Genomic DNA, 15,826 nt, shown 5'->3' with positions numbered 1-15,826 from the left:
TTTCTCAGAGAAGCTTTCAAAGCTGATGTTTTATTTACTCAGATCTCTGTGGTCTATGGTAAATCTTTAAAAGTTCAGTTGTTTCAGCTTTGCTAATGGCCTAATTAACCTCTATGTTTGTATAATCAAATTCAATTTACTTAAATTTTTAAGGTTTTACTTCATAAGAAAAATAGTCTAATGAATAGGCTACTAAGCTGAAATTGAAGTTACAGCAGCTCGCTTTTCAACTCAATCATATAGCCATCAGCAATAACAAGAAAATAAAGTATTTTAGTCTATGTTTCCTATCTGTAAAATTAGGAGAACACTTCTATTTCTTTCATGGTTGTCAAAAGAAATAAAATTCATTAATGGCTATGAGGCTTTCAGATCCTGAGATGAAAAACATACAGATGCACATACAGTAGTAAACTAAACAGTGACAGAAGATGGGTCTGAACACAGGAACCCACTCATCTGCATAAACACTGAACCAATTAGGTTTTTTTCTAAGTAATGTAGGGCACAACTCACAAGTTAGAAGGAGGAGGCACCATTTCCAATTATGGGGTTGTACCTGGCCACTATTTGAAATTTAGAGAGTTTAATAATACGGACCTTGGCTACCCCAAGTCAACTGGCCAAGAGACAAAGACATGGAGCCAATTAGTCCTGAGATGCACTTTCTCTGTGCCCATAACTGATGGGTGCATTTCCTGGTGATAAAATCAGATCTGCATGCCACAATATACAGTGCATTACTGTTTTAAGTGAGCAGATTTGAGGAAGAAAACATTTCCCATTCCACAACAATCACTTTTTGGAAAACTCTCTGGTCTGCACATTGTAGATGCTCAGAAAACAAAGGATTTTCCAATTTTCCTTTCTTTTTTAACTGAGAGACAGAGAACAAGATGCCACATTGGTTACCTCTGCTCCCAAAAATACATTTAAGAGACTTGTTTAAAGCCATTGTCTGGATTCAGCAGGCAAATTATTTCTTACTTGACCATCTCCAATTTGTACAATGCACTTATTATATCATATTAAACTCTAACAAATTCTGCTTGGAATTACCCAAGTATTTGACCAGGTGAGTTCATGTCCTAAGAGCTACAGTTTTTTCAATGTCCTTAATTTTGACACAGCCTTACATGAGCACTGATCTTGCAAGCTGTTCCACCCAAGTGAGCCCAAGCAGCTCTGCACAGCTCCAGCAGAATTGCAGATATAAGTTTCACCTAGGTTAGCATTTTTTACCATAACTAAAGCCATCTTTTACATGGCTTGCCTTATTTCACACATCACAGAATCAAAGACTCACTGAGAAAGGGACCTCTGGAGATCATCCAATCCTCCTCTGCTCAAAATAATGATGCCCGTCAAAATTTAATTATCTTTAAGGATGGAGATTCCACCTCTCTGGACAACCTATGTCAGCATTTGATCATCTTCAAAGTTGTTTAAAAGGAATTTCCAGTATTTCTGCTTGTGTTCATTGCCTCTTGCGTTTTCACTGAGCATAACCAAGAACTTGGCTCTGTCTTCTCTCCTTCTCCCATTAGGTATTTGTTATATTCATTGCTCAGGTTCCCCCTGAGCCTTCTGTTCTTCAGGCTAAACAGTTCCAGCTCTCTCAGCCTCTTCTCACATGGCAGATGCCCTAATCCCTGAATCATCTACGTGGCCCATTGCAGGACTCACTCCAGCTTATCTTTCCTGTTCAGTTTGACATCAACCAGAACCCCCATCTCATTTACTGCCACGATGCTTTCCAGCTAGGCACCTCCAACATTTGCTGATGCGTGGAATTGTTCTTTCCTAGGTGCAAAACTTGTGTCTTCTCCTGGTTGAACTTAGGGGATGCCTCTCAACCCATTGCTCCAGCCCATCCAGGTCCCACTGAATGGCACTGTGACTGTCTGACCTATCAATCACTCTTTGCAGCTTTTCACTTGAGCAGGGAAAATGCTTTTATAACTCATCTATTAAATTTATCTTTAAAAAGCCTCTAATTTCTCTAAGACACTTGTTAGCCTTTGTGCAGGCTCTTTCTGGGTTTTGTCTCATAGAAAGTGTAAGGCAACTCAACTCTCTCCCTGCAAAAATCCACATCAAAGCTACCGTGACTTTTAAAGAGAAAAGGGATATTTTTGTTGGGTCTTTTCTTCATGTCTGTTCCTTTTCATAGAATTCATCTCAAGTTTACAACTCTTGTCAATCCTGGGATACACTCCTAAAATGGACTGTTCTTCAAACAAGATTGTTGTAAGCAATAAAATGCCTTCAAGGGTCTTCCATTGCACAGGAAAGCAAAGTAATGCAAGGAAATAAAATCTTTGTCTTAGTAAATTCCCTTTCAAAAGTAAAACTGAATCTTTATAGAGTCCTATAGGTTCAGAGGAACTTGGTAGAAACCAAGACTTTGGAAGAGGTATTTGCAGTGTTTTTTAGTTTTTTTCTAGAAACAATGTTTGAAGAGAAGCTGGAAAAGGCAAAATCCTTGACATATGGCAGGTTCTGAAACAATGAAGGATATCAGTATGTTTGAAAGGGTAAGAAGGGTAATGCAAGATCCAAACCAAGTAATATATTTAAAATATGCAGTTATTCCAGATGAGTGTCACTTAATTTCAGAGGATTGTCAGTTTATAATCTTTTATTAGTGTAACCCTTGATTATGCAAGGCAAAAACTAAAACAAATACAAACCATGCATATGGTGGCAAATATCTTCTGCTTTTTCCAAGAATGTCTTACCCACTACTTGCTTTGTCTGTTGCCACTGGAGAGTTTATATCAGTCCAGTCTTCATCTCTCTCATGAATGCTTTATCCCTTTACTTCTTTCCAGGCTTGTTTGTTAGATTTTCCTCCTTCTTCTGAAGAAAGCAATCTTGATAGGTTTTGCTAATGATCATGCCCTCTACACTAACTATAAAACACGTATAATTAATGATGGAAGCAAAAGGTTAAGTAAACGAAAGGTCATGACAATTGAGGCTGATTTCATTAGACAGCATTGGTATGTTATTGCTCCCAATGCAGAAATCTAGGTTTAAAGATAATGCATTCATTAAACTGGGCCACAGGAAATGATCATTCTTCTGTTACTGTTGGGTCACCTGCAACTCTTAATTTAATTAGGGTCATAAGAAGACACTGCTAACAAATAACCTGAAAATTATATGTGAGTGTGCTTTCATCAAAATGACTCACATTTTGATCTTCCACATTTACTCATTGGGTAAAATTTCCCAGTATGAAAAATCAATCTTATATACAAGGGTGGAAAATTCAGTGACACTGATTTGTGTCACTTCCATTTTCATCTCTTGGTAATAAAAGAGGAATAGGACACTTGGGTCCATGTGTTTTGAAAAAATAACAAGCTAGGATTAGGAAAGGGATACTTTGTCACATGAAAACTGAAGCATGGTACTTAAAGAAACACACAAAAATGGCAACTTTCAGCTCCCTACATTAAGGATATGTTGCTGAAGTACAAATAAACTGCTTGGGAAAAGGACAGTAGTTAAAACTAGAAAGTACATTCTTGGCTACTTAATTACATATTGGTCTATATAAATTGTAGCACTGGAGGTCCAGTATAATTTCTTTGATACCTCCAGTGCCTGCAGCGGAGTTTTTCTACCAACAAACTTAGCCAAAATTACTAAGCCTAATAGCTTCAGAGTCTCAGTCAGCTTATGCAGTGTTCTGTTCCTGAGAGAGAAAAATGTCAGACACCTAGATGTCTCTAATATATTCACAGTTCATCACTCAACTTTTCAGCTGCTGAGTGTCACTCCTGCCTTCTCTCTTCCTCCATGTCCACCTAGCTCTGGCATGGAGTCTTCTCTTCTGTGGCTTCATTAACCAGCCAAATATTACTGCTACTCACATAGCTGGTCCTTCAGCGACTGTCAAATTTTTGACGCTCCAGTTTCTCTGCCCTCCTTTTCATCATAAGGATTTCTTCCTTGATTGCTTGGAGAATCTTTGCCTCTGCCACCATTCTGCAGCTAACCAATTTGTTCCCTTCATTTTGAGCCTCAGACACGGCTTTGTTATTTATACTGCAGAATCTGTTGGAAAAAGTTGTGAGATCTTTCTGTTTCCACAGAAAGCTGATTCTCCACTTCCTAGTTCAGCTTTTACTTTGGCCAAGGAACCCTTCCTTTTCTCTGCAATTTTTATTTCTGTCTGTTATCTGTCACGTTTTTGGGGGTTTTTTTGTTGTTTTTTTTGTTTGTTTGTTTGTTTGGGGTTTTTTTGCATTTCTTGCTTTTTTACAAGAATAAATAAGTAGGATTTGTGAGGATCTCCCTTCAATGCTTCCTTCCCCACTCAGATTTTAACTTGGACTCTGCCTAATTGAAATTTTCCAAATTTCTTCTGATAGCGAGTACAATGGGACTTAAACTATTCTGACTTTTAGTCAGAAAAAAACTTCAAAATGTATTAAAAAGCCAAGCTTTTATTTCCATTGTCTTTTTTATTTATTTATTTTAAATGGTATGGGAAATATGAAGAAAGACTCTTCTGTATCAAAGCAGTCTCCATTTGAATCAGTGTCACTTTCAATCAGTTCACCCTTTAGCAATGTGGTTTATTTCTGCAATTAACCTATGGGTGAATTCTGATTGACTGAAACTGAAGTGGCAGAGGTAAGCCAGGAGTGAAACAAAATCTTTTGAGACAATATTTTTGAGTAGTTTAAGCCTTGCTTATCAATTAATGTTTCATTCTTAAAATTCAAGAGTAACAATAAGAGTGATGCTGCGAATGAAGGCTCGGACATTATTATTCTAGTTGCATATTATTCTAGTCCAGTGGAAATGCAGAGAAGCTCTTTTTAAATCATGTTAACTTCTCTGCTTGGTTTTTCAATATTCAATAGAATAGGGAAATGCTGACCTAACTGACTGTAATTAGTTCTTGTGATTGGAGCAATGGTAGATGAAGAAACAAAGTAAATGTATAAGCCAACTGTGCCTTTCCACCCACAGATGCATGAGGCAGGCACTTTCTCACTCTACGCCCCCAACTCCAAGTAATCATTTCCTTTCTTCACCACTGTACACTTTCAAAAATGTTCTGTAATTTTTTTCTACCAGTTAACAATTCAATTTTTTGAGCCTGCAGTTCCCAAAGGAAACTAGTTCAAACTCCTTAAATCAAGCTGCTCTAAGGAGGCAGACAGTTTCAGCTGATGAAAACCACATCCAGTGTAATGCAATAAAGCCCACAGACCAGTCTCAGCCATAACATAAAATTTATTCCTAATGTTAACATTTTCTTATGGCTATTACTCTTAAAGGCTACACATATTGATTTAAAAAGCATTAAATAGTAAGGGTTAACCAAGTCCATGTCCCTGAATTCCTAAAACAGTATTTGAACATGACTGTCATCATTTTAAAGTAATTGTTTATGTGTGAAGATCTTGTGCACTAATTCAGCTTCACCATAAATCCCTCATCCTGCCTCAGACTCTTTGCTGTTACTGTTGATGAGCATTATATGAAAAGCTCCATATTATTTCTCCTTTTTAAAAAGTGCCATAAGCTCCACTCTCTAATTATTCTGAAGAGGAGCATTCTGAAACCTTTCTCTTTGAACTGATCCTGAATCCAGGAATCAGAAATAGAACAAACATTTAAAAACTTGGTCAAAGCTACCACTTTGGGTAATCAGCTAGACACAAGGAGACCTGTGTCCTTATTTCCTCCCTACTAACCTTTTCTTTGGTGGTGGTATAATGTAAAATACAGAAGAAATCTGTATTGAGAGCAGAAACCACTCAAGTGGTTGAGTCTCATTTTTAAAGCTGGCTCTTATAAACAGAGCCCTCATAGTGGACACTCCCCTGCTCCCCTCCTTCTCTGCTTCCCCTCCTCTGACCAAACTCATTGTGGGGTCAAGGCCATGTCTCTACCAGTGAATAAAAAGCCCAGGGCTCATTTTCTGCTACGCTGCAGCTGACTAGCCTGGCTCATCTCACAACCATACAAAAGTTTTAGCCAGTTGTTCCTAAAACCAGACCAAGAGGAATCTGCCCATTAGGGCTTCACTTTCTCCTATGCTATGGTTTGGCAGGGGCAAAATGTTTGTCTTCTTCCTTAAAACCAATATCTATGTGACACATACATGACATGCTCATTCCCATTAATAGGAAAGCTCAAGCTAACACTGTTTTTGGAGCTGCATGTGTGGCCTTGGCCTAAAAAGCAGAAAGCAGAATCTGCTTTCACTGTGGGGGTTCACACCTTCCTTTTTAGTTTGGTAAAGGTTGGTAAAAAATGGCTTAGAAAAGGTGTGGAGAAGTAACAGTTAAGGCTTGGCTTGGCAGAGCACTCTGGATGTGCCTGTGTAATAAATTGACTATGCAGCAACTAAATAAATGCCTAAAAAGTCATTTTTTATAAAATAATTTTCTCTGATTACCATATTGAATGTTCATGTGCTTAGATATCTGCCTAGGTCTGCAAACAGAACATTTTTGAGAATCTCACATTAAAATTTAAAGCTTCATAAAATGCTGCATAATTTTCATAAGGCCACAAAATAAAGCAGAACAGCATATTTTGGCACAGCTTTTTCAAACAAACTTCTAAAGAAATCACTTCATTTCTTTGGCCCCACTGGCAAATGCAAATAAAATAGGAGGAAGACACATGGAAAATAGGAAACTCCTCTGTTACCAGCACTTTCATGGGATCATTAAAAAAATAAAAGAAACCCAAAGGCAAAGAAGGAGACTAATGGCTAAAAAGAGGACAGAGGTAGTTATGTAACTGCACACAGCCATTGACAGCTAAGAAGCAGTTTGGACCATGAGCATTTCTGAGGGAAAGAAAACAAGACCCTCACCAGTGTCCTTCTATAGCACATTTCACATCACTTTTGCTGCCAGCATGCAGGGAACATGTAGCTTTAAAACTGCAGTAATTTCTTTTGGTTGAGTTTTATAGCAGACTTGATGTGGTTTTAAAAAATAAATCTCTTAGTTAAATGAAAAAAAGACAAATGCAAGACCAGAATGAGGAAAAAACATAGATTAAGAGGAAGCTCCAAGGGGCAAAAAGTTAAGCCTGGAAACTGGGGAGCAGAGGCAGAGACTCACTGCCAAGAGCATCTCAGTCATATCAGTGTGTCCATTGGCCAGCATAGCTTAGCCTGCAATATGTGAAAATGAATTTATGAAGATCAGCATTACTGTTGGCTAGAAGAGCTGTCATAAATATCTTCAGGAAGCAGCAGCATCTCTCCTATTAATTGTGAGGGGCAAGGACAGGGGAGGCTGATTAGAAAACCATGAGGAAAGTATGGGAAGTTAGTGGGCAAATAGGATAGACTAAAAGAAGGAAGAGGAAAGGGGTCTGGGAATGCAGTGGAGGAGGAAAAAAAAATTTAGAAGCACATCTGCAAAATGTGGATTGGGATGGCAGGCCACTTTAACAGGTCACGTTAGGAAGAAATGCCATGGCTCATGAAAATGCCTAGTACTGTTTAATCTGCATAGGAAGAAACAAATTTTCCAGCAAGTTCTCAGGGGAAACCCTATGAACAAGGTTGGTGGAAAAAAGCTGAAAAAAAAGAGAAAGCAATAGAAAAAAAATGTGCAGTGTTTTCACAGTCTGATTTATTGAAGGAGTTCAATTCTGCTTATGTTCCATATATAATTTGTTTTATACAAACTTGCTATAAAATTAGGTTACATCGTATTCTGAGGGCACAGCAAAACAAAGCATGTGGGGAAGTTTCTTTTTCTGCAAAAATAAATACCTCAGCAGAAATAGTGGGTATCAGGAAGGAACTCTTCCCCATCTATAAGAAATAAATAAAAATTAGGTGAAAAACCAACTTCTGATCATGATTAGGTTTTGCTTGTTTATTTTTCAGAAAAGATTGTGTTTCTCAAACTATTAGCCAAATACACCTAAAGTTGTGTTAAGGCAATATAGCTCTGTGCTAGGCTAGATTTACATTTTTGCACACACACAGAGTATGCACCAAATTCTAGGTAACAGAGTAAAATATTAGGATTCTAGAGAAATGCAGGCACTTAAAATCTCATCTGTGAAACATGAAGCAGCATTCTATGGCTGTGCTGAGATAAGTTGAAGTGAAACAGTTTGGTCATTTGGTTTCTGGAAGGCTGCCTCCTGAGCCTTGGAAGCATCTCTGTTCCACACAAAACCTTTCTGAGCTAAGTAAGGCACAGTATTTGAAGGATAGAGACATTTCACAGCTGCTTTAATCACAGGCTAAGATCACAGAGCAAAATTCTGTGTAAAGCTTTTTCTGTTGAAAGGAAGTTATAAAGCTATGTATGATAAGAATTTTAGTGCTGACTTTGTGCTTACTTATACCAAAAAATGCTAATAAATTATTGAAAGCCTTACTGTACCCTCAACAATTAAATCTACAAAGGAAAGCCCAAGAGTGGGAAGTTCAAGGCAAGCATACTAAAGCCTAATGATAGAAAATACATGTGAACTGGGCTCCCTACATTCTGTGTTTTTATCTTGTTCTCTTAAGAAAATGGAATTGCATTTGCTATCCATCTCTTTGCTCTCGGGCTAATTTTGAACCCTTTTCACAGTTTCAGCCCAAATCGACATAAAGGACCCAGAAACACTTCGTGTCATGATGAAAACCAGCAATCAGGAAAATGAGACTGCTAACTGGTGTCCTCTCCAGATGGAAGATGGTGTGACTTCACCAGTTGCCTACTGTTTGACTCACCAGCTGGCTAATCCTCAGCACATGTAAGGAACCACACTGCTGAGAACCAAATCCATTTTGCCAGTGCATGTGCAAAGTGGTGACTACTGGAGCCTGTGTAGAGTGGAATGGTAGCAAAAGGAACATGGATCCATAGGTAGCCAAACTTTGTTAACCCTTCTATTTTTAGAACAAAGACAATATACCTTTGGGTGAAGTTGATGCTGGCTTATGACAGTATGTAAACTACCATTGGGTATTCCACAGTTAAGTCAGGACAAGCTAGAAAAATAAAACTTCGGCTTTTTTAAAGCCTGATATGCCAGTAAAGGAAACCAATCATGCTGCAAGGCTACTGGGAACAGACAAGTTCTGGACAAGCCAGCTGTACAGTGGGAATCCAGTCTGCTTTGTGGATGTGGACTGTACATCAGCAGGTCGTGGCTGCAGCTGGTTAAAGTGCTGTTAAGACGCACAAGATCCACACAGGAGCGATGCCCTCCCACCTGCTAGCGGCAGATTTGGGGGTGAGCAGCAGCGCATGAGGACACCGCAGCTGGAGCGTCCGGTCCCCGGGGCGGCGGAGCCGGACGCGACCGCAGCTGCCAAGCGGCCTCCATGATGCGCGGCCAAGGAGGCGCCTGGGGGAGGAGGTTGTCGGCTGCATGCGGCGACCGGGGCCCTCGCCCCGGGCGAGTGCGGGCTCCGGCGGGGCCGTCGAGCGGCTCCCGGGGGCGCGGCCGGCCCCGCCCCGCCCGCCGGCTCCCGCTGCCCTGGAGCGCCCCCGCGCGCAGCCGCCGGTGCCGCCCGCCCGCCCGCGGGGAGGGCGGCGGGGCAGGTGCGCGGCGGCTGCGGCGGCGTGAGCCAGCGCCGGGGCCGTGTCCGCCCGCCGCCGCCGCCCCTCCTCGCTGGCTGCCGCTGCCGCCGCCTTCCCGCCGGGAGCACCGGTTCCCTCTGCCGCCGCAGCTCGCTTTCTCCTCCTCCTCCTCCGTTCCGTCCTCCCAGTGGCTCGGGAAGGCAGAGCCCCCCGCCGGGGCCGCCCGTCGGTGGGTGCGTGCCCCCCAGCCCCCGCGCTCGCCTCGCCACCGCGGCAGCCGCCGGCACAGCCCCGCTCAGCCCGGCCACCATGGCGTGCGGGAGGTAAGCGAGCTCCCTTCACCTCTCCCTTCGCGGGTCTCGCCCTCCCGCCGGCGCCGCACCTGCCGGGGCGCTGGTGGGCGGCCGCGGGGAGGGGACGGCCGGCGGGTTTCTCCAGTGCCGGCGGAAAAGTTGCGCTGGGCGGAGGCGGAGCGGCGCCGCATTGTTGTGTGTGCGGGCGCGGGTGCTCCCTGCGGGCGGCGGCGGGGCGGGTGTACTTCCGGGTTCGCACCTTTCTCCCTTCGCCGCCGCCGCCGCGCCCCCTCCTCCGCCGGCTGCCGCTGCCCCCGAGCCCGCCCGCTCCGTCCCCGGCTGCCCGCGCCCGAGCCGCCGGCACGGGGAAAGGGGGCGCCGGGCCGCGCCGCCCGTCAAACGCCAACGACGACGGCAGCCGCGGTGGAGGAAAGGGTGAAGGGACCAAGCTGCCCCCCGCGCCGAGCGGGGCGCAGCGCCCCGCCGAGAGCCGTGGCGGCCGGGGCCGGGGGAGCGGCCGCGGGGACGGTGCGGCAGCCCGACGCCAGGGGGCGGCCCGCGCCCCGCCGACAGCCGCCGCCGGATGGCGGTGACCGCCCGGCGAGCGGCCGCGGCCGGGAGGGACGGGCAGGGACCGGCGTGGGGCGCCCGCGGCCCGGCGGAAGGGAAGGCCGGGGGAGGAGAGCGCACTGACGGCGGGACGGGACCCGCCGGGCGACGCGTCCGCTCCGAGGCGGCTGGGGAGCGGAGGATGGGGCGGAGGCGGCGCGCCCCGAAGGGTGCGGGGCTCGACCGCCCTGCGGTAACCACCGGCGGGGCGGGCGGGGGCCGCGAGTCACGCGCGGCGCCGTGTGCGCGGTGCGGGGGGTTTAACGCGAGTGGCGGCCGGGCCGCCATCTTGGATAGCTCCCGCCGCGGCGCGGGGAGCGCGGGGTCGCGGCCGGGCGCTGCCCGCCCCCGGCCGGGGCCGCGGGGACAGCGCCGGGGCCGGGGCCGCGTCCCCGCCGGCGAGGCGGCGGCCGGGCTCTCCGGGGCGCCGTGGCACGGAGCCCCGCGGCTGGCTCTGAGGTGCCGGCCAGGCGCGGTGCGGGACGCGGCGCGGGGGAGAACAAATAAAGTGCCGAAATGCCTCACACACGCCTTGCTCCTCCCGGTCTGCTTGCGCGGCCGCGGTTCCGCGTGGCCGCTGCCTCCGCGGGGAGGGTACGGCCGCGGTGTCTCCGGGCTCCGCGGGCAGCGAGCGTGTCTGAGCGCCGGCAGCTCCGCTCGGCTGTTGTGTCATTGTAGTACACCCTGCAGCGGGTCAGATAACCAGCTCTCGAATGAGAACGGTAATCTGAAAATAAGTAAACAGCAGCAATGCACGCATTTTGTTCAAGCTGTAATAAAATATGCAATTGGCGTAGCTAAATAAATTTTTAAAGTCTAATTAATTTTAAGTATCTTTTTAGCTTTAACATGAGGGAATTACGCATTTTAATCTGATAAACATATTACCTAAAGAGATTTGATTCATTTACTTGTTTCTCTCTTACCAGCCGGTTAGCTTATTAGTGATGGTGAGTAAATGATGTACGATTATCTTGCAGTGATGGGACAAAACCATAGTGCATGCTACACTGATTTGTTTACAGACTTGACTACTTTTCCTTATGTAACTGGTCTTGCTGTTCTTTTTAAATAGGCCGTTTACAGGGCTGTGGGTTTTTCCCCACCTGTTTTGGAATTTCCCATCTTGCATAGAAATTGCAAGTATTGAGAAGTGTCCTGTGATAGACAAGTCATCAGACACTAAGAAAATAGTTACAGCTAAATTTGGTCATAGTTAATTTAAATGTAGTTGTGTATACTTTCAGTGATATCTGGATATAACATGGTGCTGAAGTGCAGTAGTGTGTGTTTACTCTTCGATTGATATCTGTATGCTTCACATTTATTTTTTAAAACATACTGCTGAAAAAACAAACAAAAAACCCTTAAAGCTTCAGAGGAGGTAATACTGACAAACTTGTTTGAAAAAATATTTGTAATATATGCAGCTAAGCCATAATTCTTCAAAGGATGATGATTTCTTTTCCCCTTTGGTACAAGAGTAGTAAGAATCAATGTTGAATTAAATTATGACCTAAATTATTAATACACCAGGAAGTCAAGTTTCCTTTGCTGTAGTCAAATGAATCATGTATGTAATGGCAAAGGTAGTGATTATAGCTGATGTTTGTCCCTTGCAGGAGCTACAAAAATGCAGCTGTACTAAAAACTCTGCCTGTGTGTATATTCCAAAAGTAACTGCCTTCTACTCTGATCATTTTAAAATACATTCTGTAAAGGACATGTGCTGCTGTCTCACTTTTATCAAAACTTTTTTTAAAAATTTTTGATTAATCTGAAAATTTATTAGCTGGCATGTACTGAGAATTTCATGAGAGGGAAGACGGAAAGAAGAAGGAAACCCCACATGCTCTCCCTCCTAGGCCTGAGCAGCTGCAGTCTAGGCCATTTGCAGGATGCAGTGGTAGGTCACACGCAGTGTTTCATATTGCGTCGCCGAGCACAGAAGTGAATTTTAAAGCCCAAGCTGTTAAGCCATTTGTTCCTCCTCTTTTTGCGGTTCGTAACCCCGTGGCAGTGTTTTGTTTGGGCGGCAGCTGAAGCCTGCGGCGCGCAGCCGATCCTGGGCCGGAGTGGCGAGGCGCCGCTGCGAGCGGGGCGCTGGGCCGGCAGCGGCTTCCAGAGGAGCCTTTTCCCGGGGCGGGCGGGCAGCCGCGCATCCCCCGGGGGCGGCAGCGCGGTGTCCCGGGAGGGGCGGCCCGGGCCGGCATCGCGGTGCCCCGCGGCCGGGGGCGGCCGGCTCGGCTGCGCGGGGCCCCGCGGGGCGCGGCCCCTCCCTCCTCGGTGTCGCGGCGCTGTCCGCGGTGCTGAACCCGGACGCGGCCATGTTACTGCCGTGTGCCCGCCCGTCCCGGCACCGGCTGCCGCCGCCGCTCTCGGGCACTGCAGCGCACGGGTCACGGCAGCGCTCACCCACGGCCTTCATGTCATACACCGGGTCGCGCCGCCGGTGTCGGATGCTGACAGCAAAATCAATGGCAAATGCCACGGCGCTTTCTCCTTCGGAACACGAGCGCTCCCAGCAACGCAGATTTTTTTGTAGCCAACTTGTAGCTTAACATTACCTATGTGAAATGGAAGTGTGCGGGTGACAGCAGCAACTAGACAAGAACTTGGTATTCGCTGTTTTTAACCACAGGTTCAATTTATGAAAGGATGTTTTGAAAGTATATCAAATGAATATGCTGAATATCAAAACAGCATGTCATCAGTGGGCACGAAATAACCACTCATGGCACAGGGAAGGTTCAAGGAAAAGCAGGTATCCATTAGCAGCAATGCAGACACAGGCATAAGGTTTTCTCCTTTTTTCTTCTGTTTAAAAAAAAAACAAATTTAGAAAGGTGTGCTGTCTAGCAGATCTTTTTTTCCAAATTCACTTTAATGTGCTGCAATATCTCTACTACATGAAAAAAAAAAAAAGAAGCTTTTTTACATCTCAGAGACAAGCATTCATTTTCTGTAATTGCACACTGAATGTTTCAAATATAGTTGCACAATAAAAGGCAAATATGCTCCTCTGGTGTGATGTGTAGAGGCTGACAAAAAAAAAAGACAAAACCAACATGGAGTGTTTCTTATGGGAGGATTACACTTTTAAAAATATACATTCTGCTTCTAAAAATAGAATTAATTGATATGCAGAATGAATTGACCTTCAAATTAAAGGTCAGAGGTCACAAACCAGGACAAAGGTCATGCAGCTCATTTTCAAGCAATCAGTTTCTAGTTTTTTCATAGTTGAACAAAAGCTTAATTATACAGAAGGGTAAGGACTGTAATACCTAACTAGTCAGTTCTAACAGAGAAATAGAAGTAGTTTTACACAATTCCCTATTTTCTTGAATGTAGTTCTGTTAGGGAATTATTTGTGCTGTTACTGATGCAAAAATGTGTCTGTCTTAAAATATTTAAATGCATTTCTTAAGTTAACATGTAATAATCCACCATCTTTACTTAATATTACTGCTTCAGAGATAAGAGGGTTGTGTAGCCATTTCTGGTTTTTTTTCTGTGATTTTAGCAAAAAAAAAATCCTGCTTATGCTATTTTTTCAATAAAGTTAGATTGCAGGTCCATTCATTTTGGCATTCATGCACATACTTCTTATTTCTAGCAAACCACTTCCCCATAATCCTACTTCCAGTCTGCAGCATGCTGTAAGTCCAAATGCAGTAATTAGAGAGACCTAATACCTGACTGTTTAACAAGTATGTGTATGTGATAATTATTTTGTTATAAGTGCTAAGATTCAGTGTTCTGACAATTTGAAGGTACTGGTTCAAGGTTGATATCAGTAATATCACATTTAACCTAAACCAAGCTTTCATAAATATTCTGAAGGTATTTAACAAATATTCTCTAGGCTGACCATATGCAGTAATGAAACACCTAAGGATAACTACTAGAAATTCAACTGTTAAAATGTGTACGCTCACTCACTAATAATTTTGTATGACATATTAGGTTTTTGCTTTTTTTTCCAGATACTTTATATCCTGTACCTACTTCAGCTACTGATGTATACATTGTTTTTAAAGTTTTCATCTTTTCTTTTAGAGATTGTGAATTTTAGTTATATATCACTGATGTTCTTGTTTACTTTTTTTTCCTGGTTTGAATTAATAACCTATCTCCACTAAAGTTTATAAAAAGTGACTATTGCATTACTTTATTTGTTTGGTCGTTTTAAACAATGACTCACTTAGAAGCCATTGACATACAGGACTGATGTCCACTCCACTTGAAATGGGAAAGATGTGCCCTGAACTATCCACTCTTCTAGGAAAGTGAATATTGGTGTTTGAAATACAGACACTCATCTGCTCTTTACTTTCTACAATGTTTGATTTGATTATTTTAATGGACAATATCCATATCAGTACTTGATAAGCATATTGCAAAATACAAATTATTATAAAATCCATCATTACTAGTGCTCTCAAGTAATAATTCAGTGATTAAAAAACCCAACAAAAATTAAGAAATAGGATTCTTTGGTTTCTAGATGAATAGCACATGCAAATAAGACAAAAGTTCTGTGCAAAGGAAGAGATATGTGAAGGTGTGTAAATTCCATCAAAACAAGTGTTAATGTAAAACATCTCAGAAAAGAGATCTGAACAAACCATAATAAAATTGTTATGAAAGTAAATCAAAATTATTCCATTTTTAAAATAAAAATTGTAGTGCCATCACTTTTGACAGGATGATATTAAAATCCTACTTGGCTGCAGTATTTTTATAACCTAGGTGAAAGTTGTAAGTTACACAAATACTGAATTCAGCTTGTCATAAGATTCGTTCTTAATTTGACCTTTAGCAGGGTTTTTTTTCAGTACTTCATTTGGCATTGTTTTGTTTGCATTATTTTTGTTTGAAATAAAATCTCCCTCTCTGTATGTAGTTTCTCACAGAAATAAATAACAAAATAAATCAGTGATCAAGCTCTGAAAAATGTTACCTACTTATGATTTGAGAATCAGGGCTTTTAAAGTTCTTTTCCTTACAAAGTACTGATAGGAAGTAATTTAAGAAGTACAAAGAAAAATCCATCTGAAAACATGTAATAAGATCACAAGGTAGTTTTCTCATTGTTTCATTTGCTGTATAGCAAATCGATGTGCAGCAATTTCAAATGCCCTTGCTAACAGTAAACTGGGAACAAAATACTTTAAATATGTAGGAAGTAGAACAGTAGTGATCCATTTTTACGTTGTGTGTTTAAAAATTTCATCTTTGAATCACAGAATATTGTTTGAAACATACCTGGTTTACATTGCTTTTTAATTATATAATTATGATCATTGTTTAAGATATGAATATTCAAATGCAGACCATAAGAAATTACAGATTTTACTAAATCAAATACACTAAATATGAAAATTGTAT

At 43.1% G+C, this 15,826-nt stretch overlaps 1 protein-coding gene across 4 annotated transcripts in view; it reads left to right on the top strand.

The window, feature by feature from the left end:
* Positions 1–9,536: 9,536 nt before the first annotated feature.
* The window catches only part of LIN28B (lin-28 RNA binding posttranscriptional regulator B), a 102,473-nt gene continuing 96,183 nt past the window's right edge, over positions 9,537–15,826 (top strand). For 2 of the 4 annotated variants that reach the window (XM_077176542.1, XM_054630149.2), the window contains exon 1: positions 9,537–9,853. Coding sequence is in view for 2 of the 4 variants with exons in the window: in XM_077176541.1 (XP_077032656.1) it covers positions 10,407–10,625 (219 nt within the window). In the remaining 2 variants the exon portion in view is untranslated. The other 2 variants (XM_077176541.1, XM_077176540.1) reach the window with 1 other exon arrangement.

This window comes from Agelaius phoeniceus, chromosome 3 (assembly GCF_051311805.1).
Source record: "Agelaius phoeniceus isolate bAgePho1 chromosome 3, bAgePho1.hap1, whole genome shotgun sequence".
NCBI lineage: Eukaryota > Metazoa > Chordata > Aves > Passeriformes > Icteridae > Agelaius > Agelaius phoeniceus.
This window is presented reverse-complemented; position numbering and strand designations above follow the sequence as displayed.